The following is a 12,877-nucleotide window of genomic DNA, read 5'->3' as shown; positions in this document are numbered from 1 at the left end:
TCAAACGATGCTAAAATATGGCGTTGTTGAATGTTGAGATTTTTAGTTTGTTCAATGAATAGGACAGTTTGTGTCCTAAGAATTTTCTCTAGGCGTTTAGCAAGTTTATAAGTTGGGGCAGTGGTGTAATTGACAAGAGGCCTGACAGGGACATTATCTTTGTGGATCTTAGGTTGTCCACTGAGTTTTGGAGCAGCAGGATTTATAGCTCTTAATAGTGAAATGTCTTTATCAGTAAACAACACTTTACTCTGGTTCATTATCTTCTTGATACGCCTCTGATAAGTAGTTGTAGGATCCTTAGATAACGAGGTAATATTGTTGTTAATAATGAACTCTACTACTTTATCATTATATTGAGCCTCGTACATTACAATCGTTGTGTTTCCTGTATCAGCCTTACACAGGATTGCATTATTGGCTTTTAGTTTATTTTTCAGACTTTTTAAAGCAACAATATCTTTCTTTTGAGACAAACTTAGTTTTGGTGTACATTGGTTATTTTTATTTAATTTTTCAGACATTTTAAACCTAATGACATTCCTATCCTCCTCTTTGAATGAATTATAACACACTTTCTTCCGATGCCTATATTGGGATAGGCCTCTCTTGGACGCTTGAGATCTTAGTACTGTTGACGGTTGATACGGTTATCCCAATGATGACCGAAGTTGAGATAATAAGAGCTCAGAGTCCCAGTTTTACCAGGGTATGTTCTGCGCCAAGAAGCTCGAACATGACCGGTATGCGGACGAGATCGTAAAAGGCTGAAACTGTGTAAGAGCTGATGGCTAAGGTAACACTCTGGCCTTCTCTAAAGAAATGTGAGAAACAATCCCAGGTCTGTTTTCAACAGAGTATAGTGGGTTTTAAGGGAATGGGCTGATGAATTCAGGAAACTCGTTGTACAGTTTGTACACCTGTACACCTGGTACCCGTGGTATGCCACACTCTAAAAATAAAGCTTAATCCCATCCATGGGTATTTCCTTTGTCCATAATAGATTTGAAATATTTATAATCATATCCAAATATGAGAAAAAAGAGAATTAATTCAGCTTCAACAGTGAAGATTTATGAATAAAATGACAACTGGAAAACAAGATACAGTACACTTGATATTTGTCACTGAAATTTCTTGTCCCACGATAGTTGTCCTGAAATATCAAATTCCTCTCAACAGGGAAGTTTTCGATAACGTTTGTTGAGTTCGGGAAAGAAAATAAAAATCACCATGGCCTCTTCCATTGAAATAACCTCTAACCCTGGCGTTGATCATGAATGCTTTATTGTAGACTAGCTTTTTTTTGATTATTCAGAAATAATTAGATGTCATTGAGTGAGATTTAATCAAACCTTTTCTAAAAAATACAAGCTCCTACATCAATGCTTCTATGTTCACCCGTGAGGGAAACGTTAATTCCCTTTCCTCCCATCAACCAAGCTCGCAGTCGTTGCTTTTTGGGACAACTTAGAGGGATAAAAACATTAGTGGCATTAGGTACGCACCCATAGATGTATATAGTCTATCAGCAAATATTCTGGTCTTGTAATATTTGTAGAAACCTATAAGAGCCATCAGGTGGTAGTAATCCATAGTGTCCATAGTTGTACGTTTTAAAGATGTGACCGTAGGCCTAACGGCCCGGACACAGACAAAGTAATTGCTCCTGCTTATACATATACTTGCATGTGATATTTTTATTCTACTGAATCAATAGTTGCTTAGCTTTTAAGGATTATAGCAATTTTAACAATTGGTAATAAGGGGAGAACAAAATTCAGTGCTCAGTGTTTTAAAAGTTAATTTATTACCAGACATATGACTATGTTTTTATTGGCTTGTCATTAATAAATTCATCCGTTAATTTTTAGGTGACAGAAATATTTAGAGGATATAAGGATATGTACCGTGGAGATCAAACCAATTGGCCATGTCACAAGAAGAAAGTTTAATGACCCTAGGAGGGTAAAATAATTTGGAAGACCAAATGCTGTAACTTACAAACATTTCAATTACAAAAACATGTTATTATTCGTACATTTTAAAATCTTCTTGTTTCCTGTTCCAAAACACCTCCAATTTTCACAATATTTATACTTGTATATTTATACTTTTTACTAGCTGACCCATGCGAAGCAATCATACAGTATTCTTAACACAACATATACATTGCGCCATTGATGTATGTGTTCATTGAAGTAAGGATTATGCGTTTTTAAATGTTAGATTATGTATTTTCTAATTGTAAGATTAAGTTTTTTCCATATTTTACATCATTCTACAGGTTTACAGGATCTATTAGACACTATTTTGGAAGTAAAGATATTGTCGTCTGTAAATATTTGTAAATAGGTTAATGACGAAATTTCGGGTGGAGAAACAAAATTTGATTTTAAAAAACGTAATCGTCGTCTCACCTGAAATTTGTCACACCTTAAAATTGTTCCACATCGCCTAGCCTACTATGAGATAGTCCAGGATTCTAACATGTTCGTTAATTAATTAACGGTTCGAGTTTATTGGCTCAGACTCGGAATATAATTACAACAAACTATATTAGCATAACTTAACAAGTGATCATCACAGCCACTCAAAATATACGTTGACATCGAATTTGGAAATTAATGCCGCGCGAATATAACGAAATAATTTAACGAGGTTTAATAAAACGTGAATCGGTACTTGGTTTACACCTAAGTTACTTGCTATTACTATTTATTATCACTTTGTTATTACTATTGTTATTACTCTTCTAGTTAGTACTATTGCAAATGCCATCTCATATTGTATACACATATTTTGTAAAAAGGTGCAATCCGTTGGGGAAATAAATAAATAAATAAATAAGTAAAACGTGTCGTAATACTAACTCGGTCAATCCCCAGAGTCGTTCGTAACTAATTTTGGGACCGAAGTCCCAACTCCATTGATCAAAAGGGTGAAGCCCTTGGAAGCGCAAAATAAATGGTGGGATTCCGGCACAATATTGCTGAGGTGGAGGACCAACAATAACAACACAAGAGCTGGCTTCACACAAATATAAATTTATTCATTCTAAATATATATATATATATATAGATATAACAATACAACAATAAATAACAAAAATTAATAAGCATTGTCCTAGCCAAGATAATAATTAAAGCCTTTAAAATATTTAAAAATTTCTCCAATAAAAATAAAATTTAATTTAAAAATAGAAACGCTATATTTTAGTTAGGCCTAAAATTACCATAAAGCGAAAACATTTAATTGTACTATTTCAAACAAATTTAACTTAAGTTAGGTAAGGTGGCCACCTTATAAAAGTCATTTAAAAACAATTAAATTAAGACCTTTAGTCCTAGGCCTACATTTAAAAATATAATTTTTACTTTTAACAACATGAAAAACATTTACACTATCAGCAAATGTGGTCCCTTCACAAAGCCTTTAAAATATATACCAAGCGGTAAAATAACCGTCAAGGGGAAAAAAAGCTTTTACCCTCAATCAAGGGGTGTGAAGCAGAATTAAAAGAATGGAATTAAAATTTGAATAAAAAATTAAAGTTAAATTAAATTTAGAGATGAAAGCCTAATTAATTAATTTGCAGGTAAAAAGATTACAGGGGTTATTATGTAAGTTAAATCAAAACCGATGTTGAGTCAGATTTCTTCAGGGTGGACGAGACTCTCCAAATGGGCTGGACTGACCTGACCGTTATTATTATTTCATTATTATTATTAAATTTCACACAACTCGAAAATTTGTTATAGGTACAAAGCCAATAACGTCGAGACAATGTATTACGCGTCTGTTTATTCACCTACTAGATAATTTAATTTTTAACAATAGTTAGTCCATTATACAGATAGACTTTAACCCTTGTTGACTTCCAGTTGTTTTAGTTATTTTCACCAAATGTTTGGACGAAAAAAATCAATACCTGGGCTGGTTTGGAAATTTGCATTTAAAAGAGATCTAGAAGAGGCTTGTAAACGGATTTCCTTTGCTTCAATGCACGCTCATTATAACGAAGATAATATCATACTATGTCTAGGGTTAATTCTGTATTTTAGAAAGATTGTTTAGTACGATTAACACATAAGGTAAGAAATCTAAGGCAACTTTACTAAGACATCCATACAGTAGTTTAGCTATAAGGATGGCGTAACAAATAAACTACTTTATTACGCAGCCATAAATTTTAACAATACTTGAAATTAATTAAGCCTTTTTTCGTGTTTAAAGCAGAAAAATCGTCCAGATGTAGAATGATCTATTATTGTGTTGATAATATTACTTGTTTTTTTTATCTTACTAGCTTTATGATCAGTCATACTAATGTGCGTATGTGTTAGCAAGTGTAAAGAGTGATATGGCACTAGAAGACGTACATTTCGAAATTACATTGAAATAAACATAGGCATTCCCGGCTTGTATAAATGATTCCATATTTTTACATTACATGTGTTCAACAAAGCGTAATTCAATGAAACGTTGTCTTGGATCTAAATCCCTTTTAGACTATGAAAATCCTAAGTCAAGAACTCCGACATATTAAATTTTGACGTCAGCCTGGATGCATGTAACATCCGTTACATCGTTGTTCGTGTACATGGTCTGAAAATTTTTGTTTGTTATATATACTGTCGTCATAAAATTGAAAAGTCAACGATTTAAAATTGTATTGCTGGAGTAAATGTTTATCATCATAAGTGTTTAGGGGCTTTACATTATAAAGGACTCGTAGAGATGGGTACATTTGTTTATTTTCTATGCGCAAAATATTCGTGAGAAATTTTTAGTTCACTTGCACAAGTTTTTATTATTATCTTGACCAGCCCAGGCATTGATTTTTTTCGTCCAAACATTTGGTGAAAATAACAAAAAAACTGGAAGTCAACAAGGGTTAAAGTCTATATTATTATCAGGACGAGGAAAAATTAATGTTATTGTATAATGCGTATAATGGACTAACTATTGTTAAAAATTAAATTATCTAGTAGGTGAATAAACAGACGCGTAATACATTGTCTCGACGTTATTGGCTTTGTACATGTTTCATCTATGCTATAACAAATTTTCGAGTTGTGTGAAATTTAATAATGATAATGAAATAATAATAATAATTAAATAATAATATAATTGAACAATAATAATTAAATAATAATAATTATTAAATAATAATAATTATTAAATAATAATAGTTAAATAATACTAATAATAATAACTAATTATGTTCAAAATGTTTTATCGCCACTTGAAATTATTCAAAAATCTAATATCATGATAGTATTACAAAAAATCGCTGTTATCCCTCAAATATTTTTTTCAACGAATTCAAAGTTCTTAATATACCCCAACTCTTTATAAAAAATATAATTCTGTATATTCATAAAAATGAAACGTTCTTGTTCCAACATTTTACACATCAATACCATACTAGATCAACAACTAACCATGGAATTATTACTCCTAGATTAACAAAATCAATAAACAGCACTTCGTCTTTTTATCTTGCAAACATAATTTATTCCCAACTTCCACTAATTATTAAATGCCCCCCTCCTTGCAGTCTACTTACATACAAAAAAATTATTGACAAATGGCTACTAGAAGTTGGCCGTCATAGAATAAAAAAACTATTTCACCTCCATGTACATATAGATACTACTATCATTTCATCAACAACTGCAGTATATCTATGCCGTTGCGTGCGTGTATTTTGTGCATGTTGTGTGTGTTGTGTGTGTGCGTGTGTGTGTGTGCGTGTGTCTGGATGTGTACAGAGCTAGGGACTACACCTGTGGTCCGATTTCGATGAATTTTGGTATGTATGTTCTAATCCATGGTATCTCCAAGCGTTTTTTCGTTCTTTTGAAATTTTGATTTTTAATGAGGATTTTCCAATAAAAACCGGAAAAATCTGATTTTTTCAAATATTTTCCGAACGATTTTGACAAAAAATTTGTATGTTGTAGCCCTTTAAATTCTGAACAAAATGGTACAAATCCCATTTCTGTAAAAAATACGGTTCAAAAGTTATTGTAAATTATGTTATTTCCCATAAAAACCCCATAAAATAACGGAAAAATCGGATTTTCCCAAAAATGGTCCAAACGATTTGGATAAAAATGTATTATTTTATAGTCCTTAATTCTGAACAAAATTGTACTAATCCCATTTCCGTATATTTACTCTCACTGCTTACACACGATGAAGGTTGTTGACAAACTTACGGGAGAAAGTATGCGTCAGAATGCTGATACCGTTTATTTTAATTGTGTGGGATGTGTTGAAAAATGTGTGAATTATAACAGGTTACGTACCTTGACGTCCACAATTCCTTAGTCGGTATTCGTTGACTATAGTTTCGACTACTGCGTAGTCATTATCAAAACGGAACGTTAAAATATTACATTCGTTGAATGTCGTCAGATCTTAAATACATTGAATACACAAACAAACATAACACGAACACGGTAGACATTTAACATAATTTGCCGGCCGGCACACGTCACTGAACTGGTCGACGACGACTGACTATTTACCCCACTCCATTTCGTTTATCAGCTGTGCCTCCAGGACTCGTGTTGCCAACATAATTGTTACCAAAGTGATCTAAGACTGTGTTGAATAATTTGTTTGAACCATAATTAAGTTTTTCATTGAGCATGTTGTACGGGTCGGATTTAGTGGCTTTGTATATTTCAAACTCTTCGAGGGTGTCTAGCATGAAGCCTTTCTTACAAACATGTAGAATTTCTGCATTATCATTAAAACTACTAACAGTATGGTTTGAATTTAATAAATGTTCAGCGAACTTGGATTTTTGTTCTGTTTGTTTTGGTTTATGTAAATGTTCAGAAAAGCGTTTCTTAAATGATCTGCCGGTCTGACCTATGTAATAGTTTGGACAGTCAGAACATTTAATTTTATAAGTACCAGTTGCTAATTCCTTAGGTTTACTGTTGTTCGGCAACCTTTTATTTAGTTTCGCCCCAAGTTTGTTAGACGTTCTATAGGCCAGAGTTAAGCCGTGAGGGTTCAATTCTTTCTTTAGTGTGTATTGTAGGCTATTGCTGTATTCCACAGAGACAAAACGTTTATTAACTGTTGTAGTATTACTAGGAGAGGGTTTTCGGTTTTGTTTATTAATTATCCTATCAACGATGGAACTTCTATAACCATTTGCGACAGCGATATATTTGATTATATTTATTTCCTTTTGGTAATCCTCGTCAGATAGTGGCATAGATATTAGACGATGAACCATACTGTTATAAGCAGCCATTTTGTGGGTTTCAGGGTGGTATGAAGTATAGTGGATAGTATGGTCGGTTGCTGTAGGCTTTCTGTAAATATTGTAGTGGAGTTTGCCAGAGTTTTTGGTAATAGTTGTATCTAAAAAATTAATACTTTTTTCACTGTTTTCTTCAATTTCCAGAGTAAATTTGAGGTTTTTTGTTATGTTGTTCAAATAATTTTTAAGGAGTTCCAACTGTCTTTTGTTTCCAGCGAAGATTAAAAAAGTGTCGTCAACATATCGGAAGTAGGCTTTTATCTTCGGGGCATACTTGTTCTTATCAGAGAAAATGTGGGTGTTCTCGATGTGGTTCAGATAAACCTCTGATAATATGCTTGACAAAGGTGACCCCATAGCTAAGCCATTAGTTTGTTTGTAGTATTTGCCGTCAAAATGGAAATAGTTCTGTTCTAAGACCAGTTCTAGTAGAGAGATTAATTCATTAATTTGGTCAGATGTTAAGTTAGGATTCAGTGACAGATTTTCTTTAATTACATTCAATGTCGTATTTACAGGCACATTAGTAAACAAATTAACGATGTCGAAAGATGCCATCATCATATGGTTGTCAATTTGGAGTTCTTTGGTATTTTCTACAAATTCAATGCTATTTTTAATACTATGGGTATTATTTACAACTAAATGCTGTCTCAATAATTTATCTAGTTTTTTAGCCAATTTATAAGATGGAGCTGGCATAAAATTGACTAGTGGTCTAATTGGCATTCCTTCTTTGTGAACTTTTGGGAGTCCCTTGAGTGAGGGGGCATGTGGGTTCATCATTTTTAATGAATTTGCCTCATTTTTGGTTAAAATATGCTGACACTTATTCAGCCTGGTTTTTAATAAATTGTGAAATTTCATTGTTGGGTCAGTATCGATTTGTTCGATATTATTTTCGGAAATAAAAGTATTTACTTTTTCTTTGTAATCAGTCGATTTTAAAACTACTAGGGACTGACCTTTGTCGGCTTTTATGATAAGGCAGTCGTTACTAGACAGCTTGTCATTTATGTCATTTAAGATTTTGCTTTCTTTTTTATGCAAATGGCTATACTTATAGTTAGGTTTATGTACAAGATTACTCTTTATTTTTCTATTTACATTATGTCTAATAACAGATCTTTCTTCATGGTTAACGACACATTTTATAGCGGTTTCGGCATTCATAATTTCGGAGAAAACATTGTTTTTACCAAGTTTAGATAGATTGTACTTGGACCCTTTGTTAAGCAAGTTAATTTCATCTTGATTAAAATTAATATCAGTTTGGTTGACAATTCTAGGGAAGAATTTATGAGTGGTTTCAAAGTTTTCTGTAGGATCCTGTTGTTTAAGGAGTAAGCTTAGTTTTTTATCTTGGGTTTTCTTTTTAGCGAATGTCTTCTTGTTGATCTGACTTTCTACAACTCCGAATACTTTATCAATTTCTGATGGGTGTAAACAATTTGCTAATTTTAAGTGTTTTTGGAGGACGAGTTTGTTTAACATGTCTTTCTTGGCATATAGGCTTTTAATTTCCTGCTTGATCCACGTTGTTTCGGCGATGGATTTAGCTCGTTTAGCTGCAAAACTTCTATTTTTAATTTTTACTTGTACATAGTTGGGGACGATTTGGTGTTGTAGACATGTCTTATTGAATGTTATGTTATGAATGGTGTTCAATAGTTTCAATTTAACGTTCTTATATTCAAAGGCAGATTTTGCTTGACTAGCGTTCAATTTATTCATGTTGAAGCCTTCCGGAATTGGTAATCAATTATAACAGGTTACGTACCTTGACGTCCACAATTCCTTAGTCGGTATTCGTTGACTATAGTTTCGACTACTGCGTAGTCATTATCAAAACGGAACGTTAAAATATTACATTCGTTGAATGTCGTCAGATCTTAAATACATTGAATACACAAACAAACATAACACGAACACGGTAGACATTTAACATAATTTGCCGGCCGGCACACGTCACTGAACTGGTCGACGACGACTGACTATTTACCCCACTCCATTTCGTTTATCAGCTGTGCCTCCAGGACTCGTGTTGCCAACATAATTGTTACCAAAGTGATCTAAGACTGTGTTGAATAATTTGTTTGAACCATAATTAAGTTTTTCATTGAGCATGTTGTACGGGTCGGATTTAGTGGCTTTGTATATTTCAAACTCCTCCAATTTAATAAGTTTCCTTTCCCACAGTAATGTAGAATGTCGAGACCGTCATTTATATCCAGCATATCATGGTTATTCTCAATAATGTGTTAAGCGAATTTGGATTTCTGCAAATTAAGTGTAGGGGCTGGTCGATGCTCTTTGTATCTTATTTTAAAAGCTCTCCCACTTTGTCCTACATAGGTGCTCGGGCAATCAGCACATTTTAGGCGGTATACACCGGGAGACGGTCAGAGGGTCCCAGCCTCAAAATCTACCTAAAGATCCTTTGCCTGCTTTGGTGAGCGTTGCCACAGGGTCCCAGGCCGACCCTTCATTAATCCTGGGACCCTCAGACCGCAGTCGCCTAGAAAGGATTAAGTTCGGGTTTGATAAATGTTGACAAGGGGCAGCGTATTTCTATCTTTCACAATCAACTTAGTAAATTTAGTCAATATTTAACAAAGCATTGTCACTTAAAAGTTTAAAACGTTCCATATCTGTTGTTTGCACTCGTTATGTTCTCATTCCTCCCTAATTCTGCCATGCCGAATCCAATACAATTACAGTATTTTCAATACCGAAAAATTCATCAAAAAGGCCCAATTCGTAGAAGCGCTTTTTGAAAGATTTTCAAATGCATACCTATGGGTAGTATGATATATTCATTTAAATTTATAATCACCCCGATCATTTTGGTGCTAATAAAAATAAATTGTCTCTAACAGTATTTACAGGGTGGGCCAAAACGTTTATAAAAGGACTTTGAAGTCAAATACCGTATAACTACTGAGCGGAACAGCGCCAAATTTATTTTCAAGACTCTTTCAGACAGCTTGCATTAAGGGAATTTTGTGTTAATTTGGAAAAATCACCAATTTTAAGATTAAAAAGTAGTTGAACTCTACATTCTCAAATACCAAGGTGTGTCAAATTTTATATTTAAAGGCCTTTAAAAAATATTTTTATTCAACTCGTGTACAGAGCCTCAATTTGTACTGTGGTTTAATTAATTTTGGTTAAAACCGTGGTTTAAACTGTGGTCTAATTATCTCTACTAATCTTACTTATTTTCTATAATCAATGACAAAAATAAAATAACCTCATAGTTCCGTAGTTTATATTTAACCAGCTGTTAGTTAAAACAAAATTATATTGCTCTAAAACAAATCGAAGATTACAAAGATTGCTTTGAAAAATAATTTGAAAATCCTAGTATTTTACTATGTATATTTAATTAATCTGTCATCCTCTTACAGAAGAATTGAACGTATCAATGATTAGCATTACACATAGTATAAAAAAGTCAACCCTAAGTATGTCTTTACATTTTTATCCAAATGCTGAATTTGTGACACAAAAACTGAATGTTTACAGCTGTTATGTTAAGCAAATTATTTTATGCCAAAAGCTAGTTTAGAATCTTAGCGTCGGCTGCTAGACTTAAAAAAAATTAAAACATAATTTCTAAAAAACTGGAACCCTAAACTAAAATTATGGCTTCGACATTCTCTAGTTCTCAAAATTATCTTTCTTTCAACTCAAAAATCATAAAAATCCGTCGAGTGGTTGATTCACAATCGTGAAATAAAAAAAAACTGTTTCGTTTTAATATTATAGATTTTTATTCAAGTATGCTTTGTAATATTAACTACTAGGCCTACCTAATTTACTTATAATATATCTACCCTATGTAAGCAAGCTAAGTTGTAGGCCTACCTTTAGGCTATAGACATTATAACTTTTAACACTTCTTTACAATATTATTTACTATACGAACATTGAAAAATAACTGAATTATTTCTCTTGATTGTATTCAAACAATGAATCCGGTAGCCTTAATGTTTATTCAGGAAAATGTCATCAATAGCTAGTTCTGGGAAAGGTGATGGAAATACATATTGTAGAATGTTGTTTGGTCCGTTTATAACAAAGTATTCGACTTATTGTTGAATTCAAGCTAATTCAGAAACATAGGTCAGTATGTACTTGGAAAGGTAAATGGAATATGAGTGAACAATGCAAAAACATGATCCGTTAATCCGTTAGAATTTTTTAGATTGCAGTTATTGGGTGACAAGCATAAGTCACTCGGCGAGTCGGCCTTCACATTTGTAAGGCATATGATCGTGTTTCATCTCAAAATATAGAAGTGTACTATTCATTTATCAGAAACAAAAAAAAACTATAAAACTATGTTAATTTAACTATGTTTAAAGAATTCAATAAATCTATCTGTATATCTATTCTATATGTATAATATGTGAGGCAGTTTTTTGTGAACATTATTCCTCCCTCATCTGTACCTGTGGACCAATTTCAACGTTTGAGGTGTCAAAAGATTCGTCTGTCTGTTTATAGTTGTTTATTTTTAATTTTAATGTTTAACGTCTTTTTATGTGTAAGTGGTACTATTCATCCACTAACTAAACTTATGTAATCATTATATATTTGTTTATAAATTATTCTTTTTCATGATTTTATTATTGTATATGACCTAAACGTTTCATACATAATAGCGTCTACCAGAACATTAGTATTTTAGAGAGATAGATAAATAAATATTTCATTAACAATAAGCAAGCAAAGCCCTCGGTCAGTATTGAAGGATGAACCGTCCTAAACAGATCCGAGGTATGGTAACTACATGTTTGTTAGTTTTTACGTGGTTGAGTAGCATACTCACAGCAGATCCCTTTAGATCTTTGTATAATATTATTGGGTAGATATACAGTACGTTGTGTCAGTAGTTACATTGGTCTTTTATTTATGGTTGATTGTTTACCTTTTTCTTTTGCCTTTTTCCATTAGTTTAACAGATTTTCATTGTCCAAATCTCAATGAAGTTATTAATTCTGATATTTCAACAAGTGTGATTAAAATACATAAACCAAATGTATATTCCTTGAAACTAGTAGTACATCGAGTTTTACCTCCATAGTAAATTGTGCATAAAGTAAAGGTTGTAATGCAACTGAAACGCAAAATAATTTAATTCCAACAGTAACCCCACATTTGGGGTATTTCAGTGACCTGCGCGGTAATCCTCTCTTGGCTGGCGTTGCCAGAGAGTCCCAGCGCTAATGAGGGGTAACCATGGGACCCTCTGACCGCGCTCGCTCAAATATTTTACGACCGACCCTTGTCTGGGTTGCCCTGGGACCCTCTGACCTACAACCGTATACACCTGTCTTTTCGTATTTATCAACATGTGGGCGCTTGCCCTTAGATATGTTCTGCAGCCGATTTGTAGTTTTAAACGCTAGTTTAACACCATGTTTATTGAGATCTTTCTTCAAATAGTTGTTTATTTGGTGGTTGTATTCAACGCAGCAATACACTACTTTGTTATTATTATTATTTGCTGGCATGCGGCATGTATTTTCCTTTTTCTTTGCAACGATTTTGTCCACCATCTCAGATTTGTATCGATTG

General features: G+C 33.1%; 1 protein-coding gene across 1 annotated transcript in view; it reads left to right on the top strand.

Annotated features, from left to right (window-relative positions):
* The window catches only part of LOC128994930 (uncharacterized), a 48,838-nt gene extending 46,798 nt beyond the window's left edge, over positions 1-2,040 (top strand). Inside the window, exon 13 of the mRNA XM_054419764.1 lies at positions 1,875-2,040. Within this exon, the coding sequence (XP_054275739.1) occupies positions 1,875-1,955 (81 nt within the window). The 3' untranslated portion in view covers positions 1,956-2,040. The remainder of the gene's footprint in view (positions 1-1,874) is intronic.
* The last annotated feature ends 10,837 nt before the right edge of the window (positions 2,041-12,877 follow it).

The sequence above is a fragment of the Macrosteles quadrilineatus genome, unplaced genomic scaffold, assembly GCF_028750875.1.
Source record: "Macrosteles quadrilineatus isolate MER2022 unplaced genomic scaffold, UCM_ALF_1.0 Scaffold_5__1_contigs__length_97177068, whole genome shotgun sequence".
Classification (NCBI taxonomy): domain Eukaryota; kingdom Metazoa; phylum Arthropoda; class Insecta; order Hemiptera; family Cicadellidae; genus Macrosteles; species Macrosteles quadrilineatus.
The sequence above is the reverse complement of the archived record's forward strand: the minus strand, read 5'-3'. Positions and strand labels throughout refer to the sequence as shown.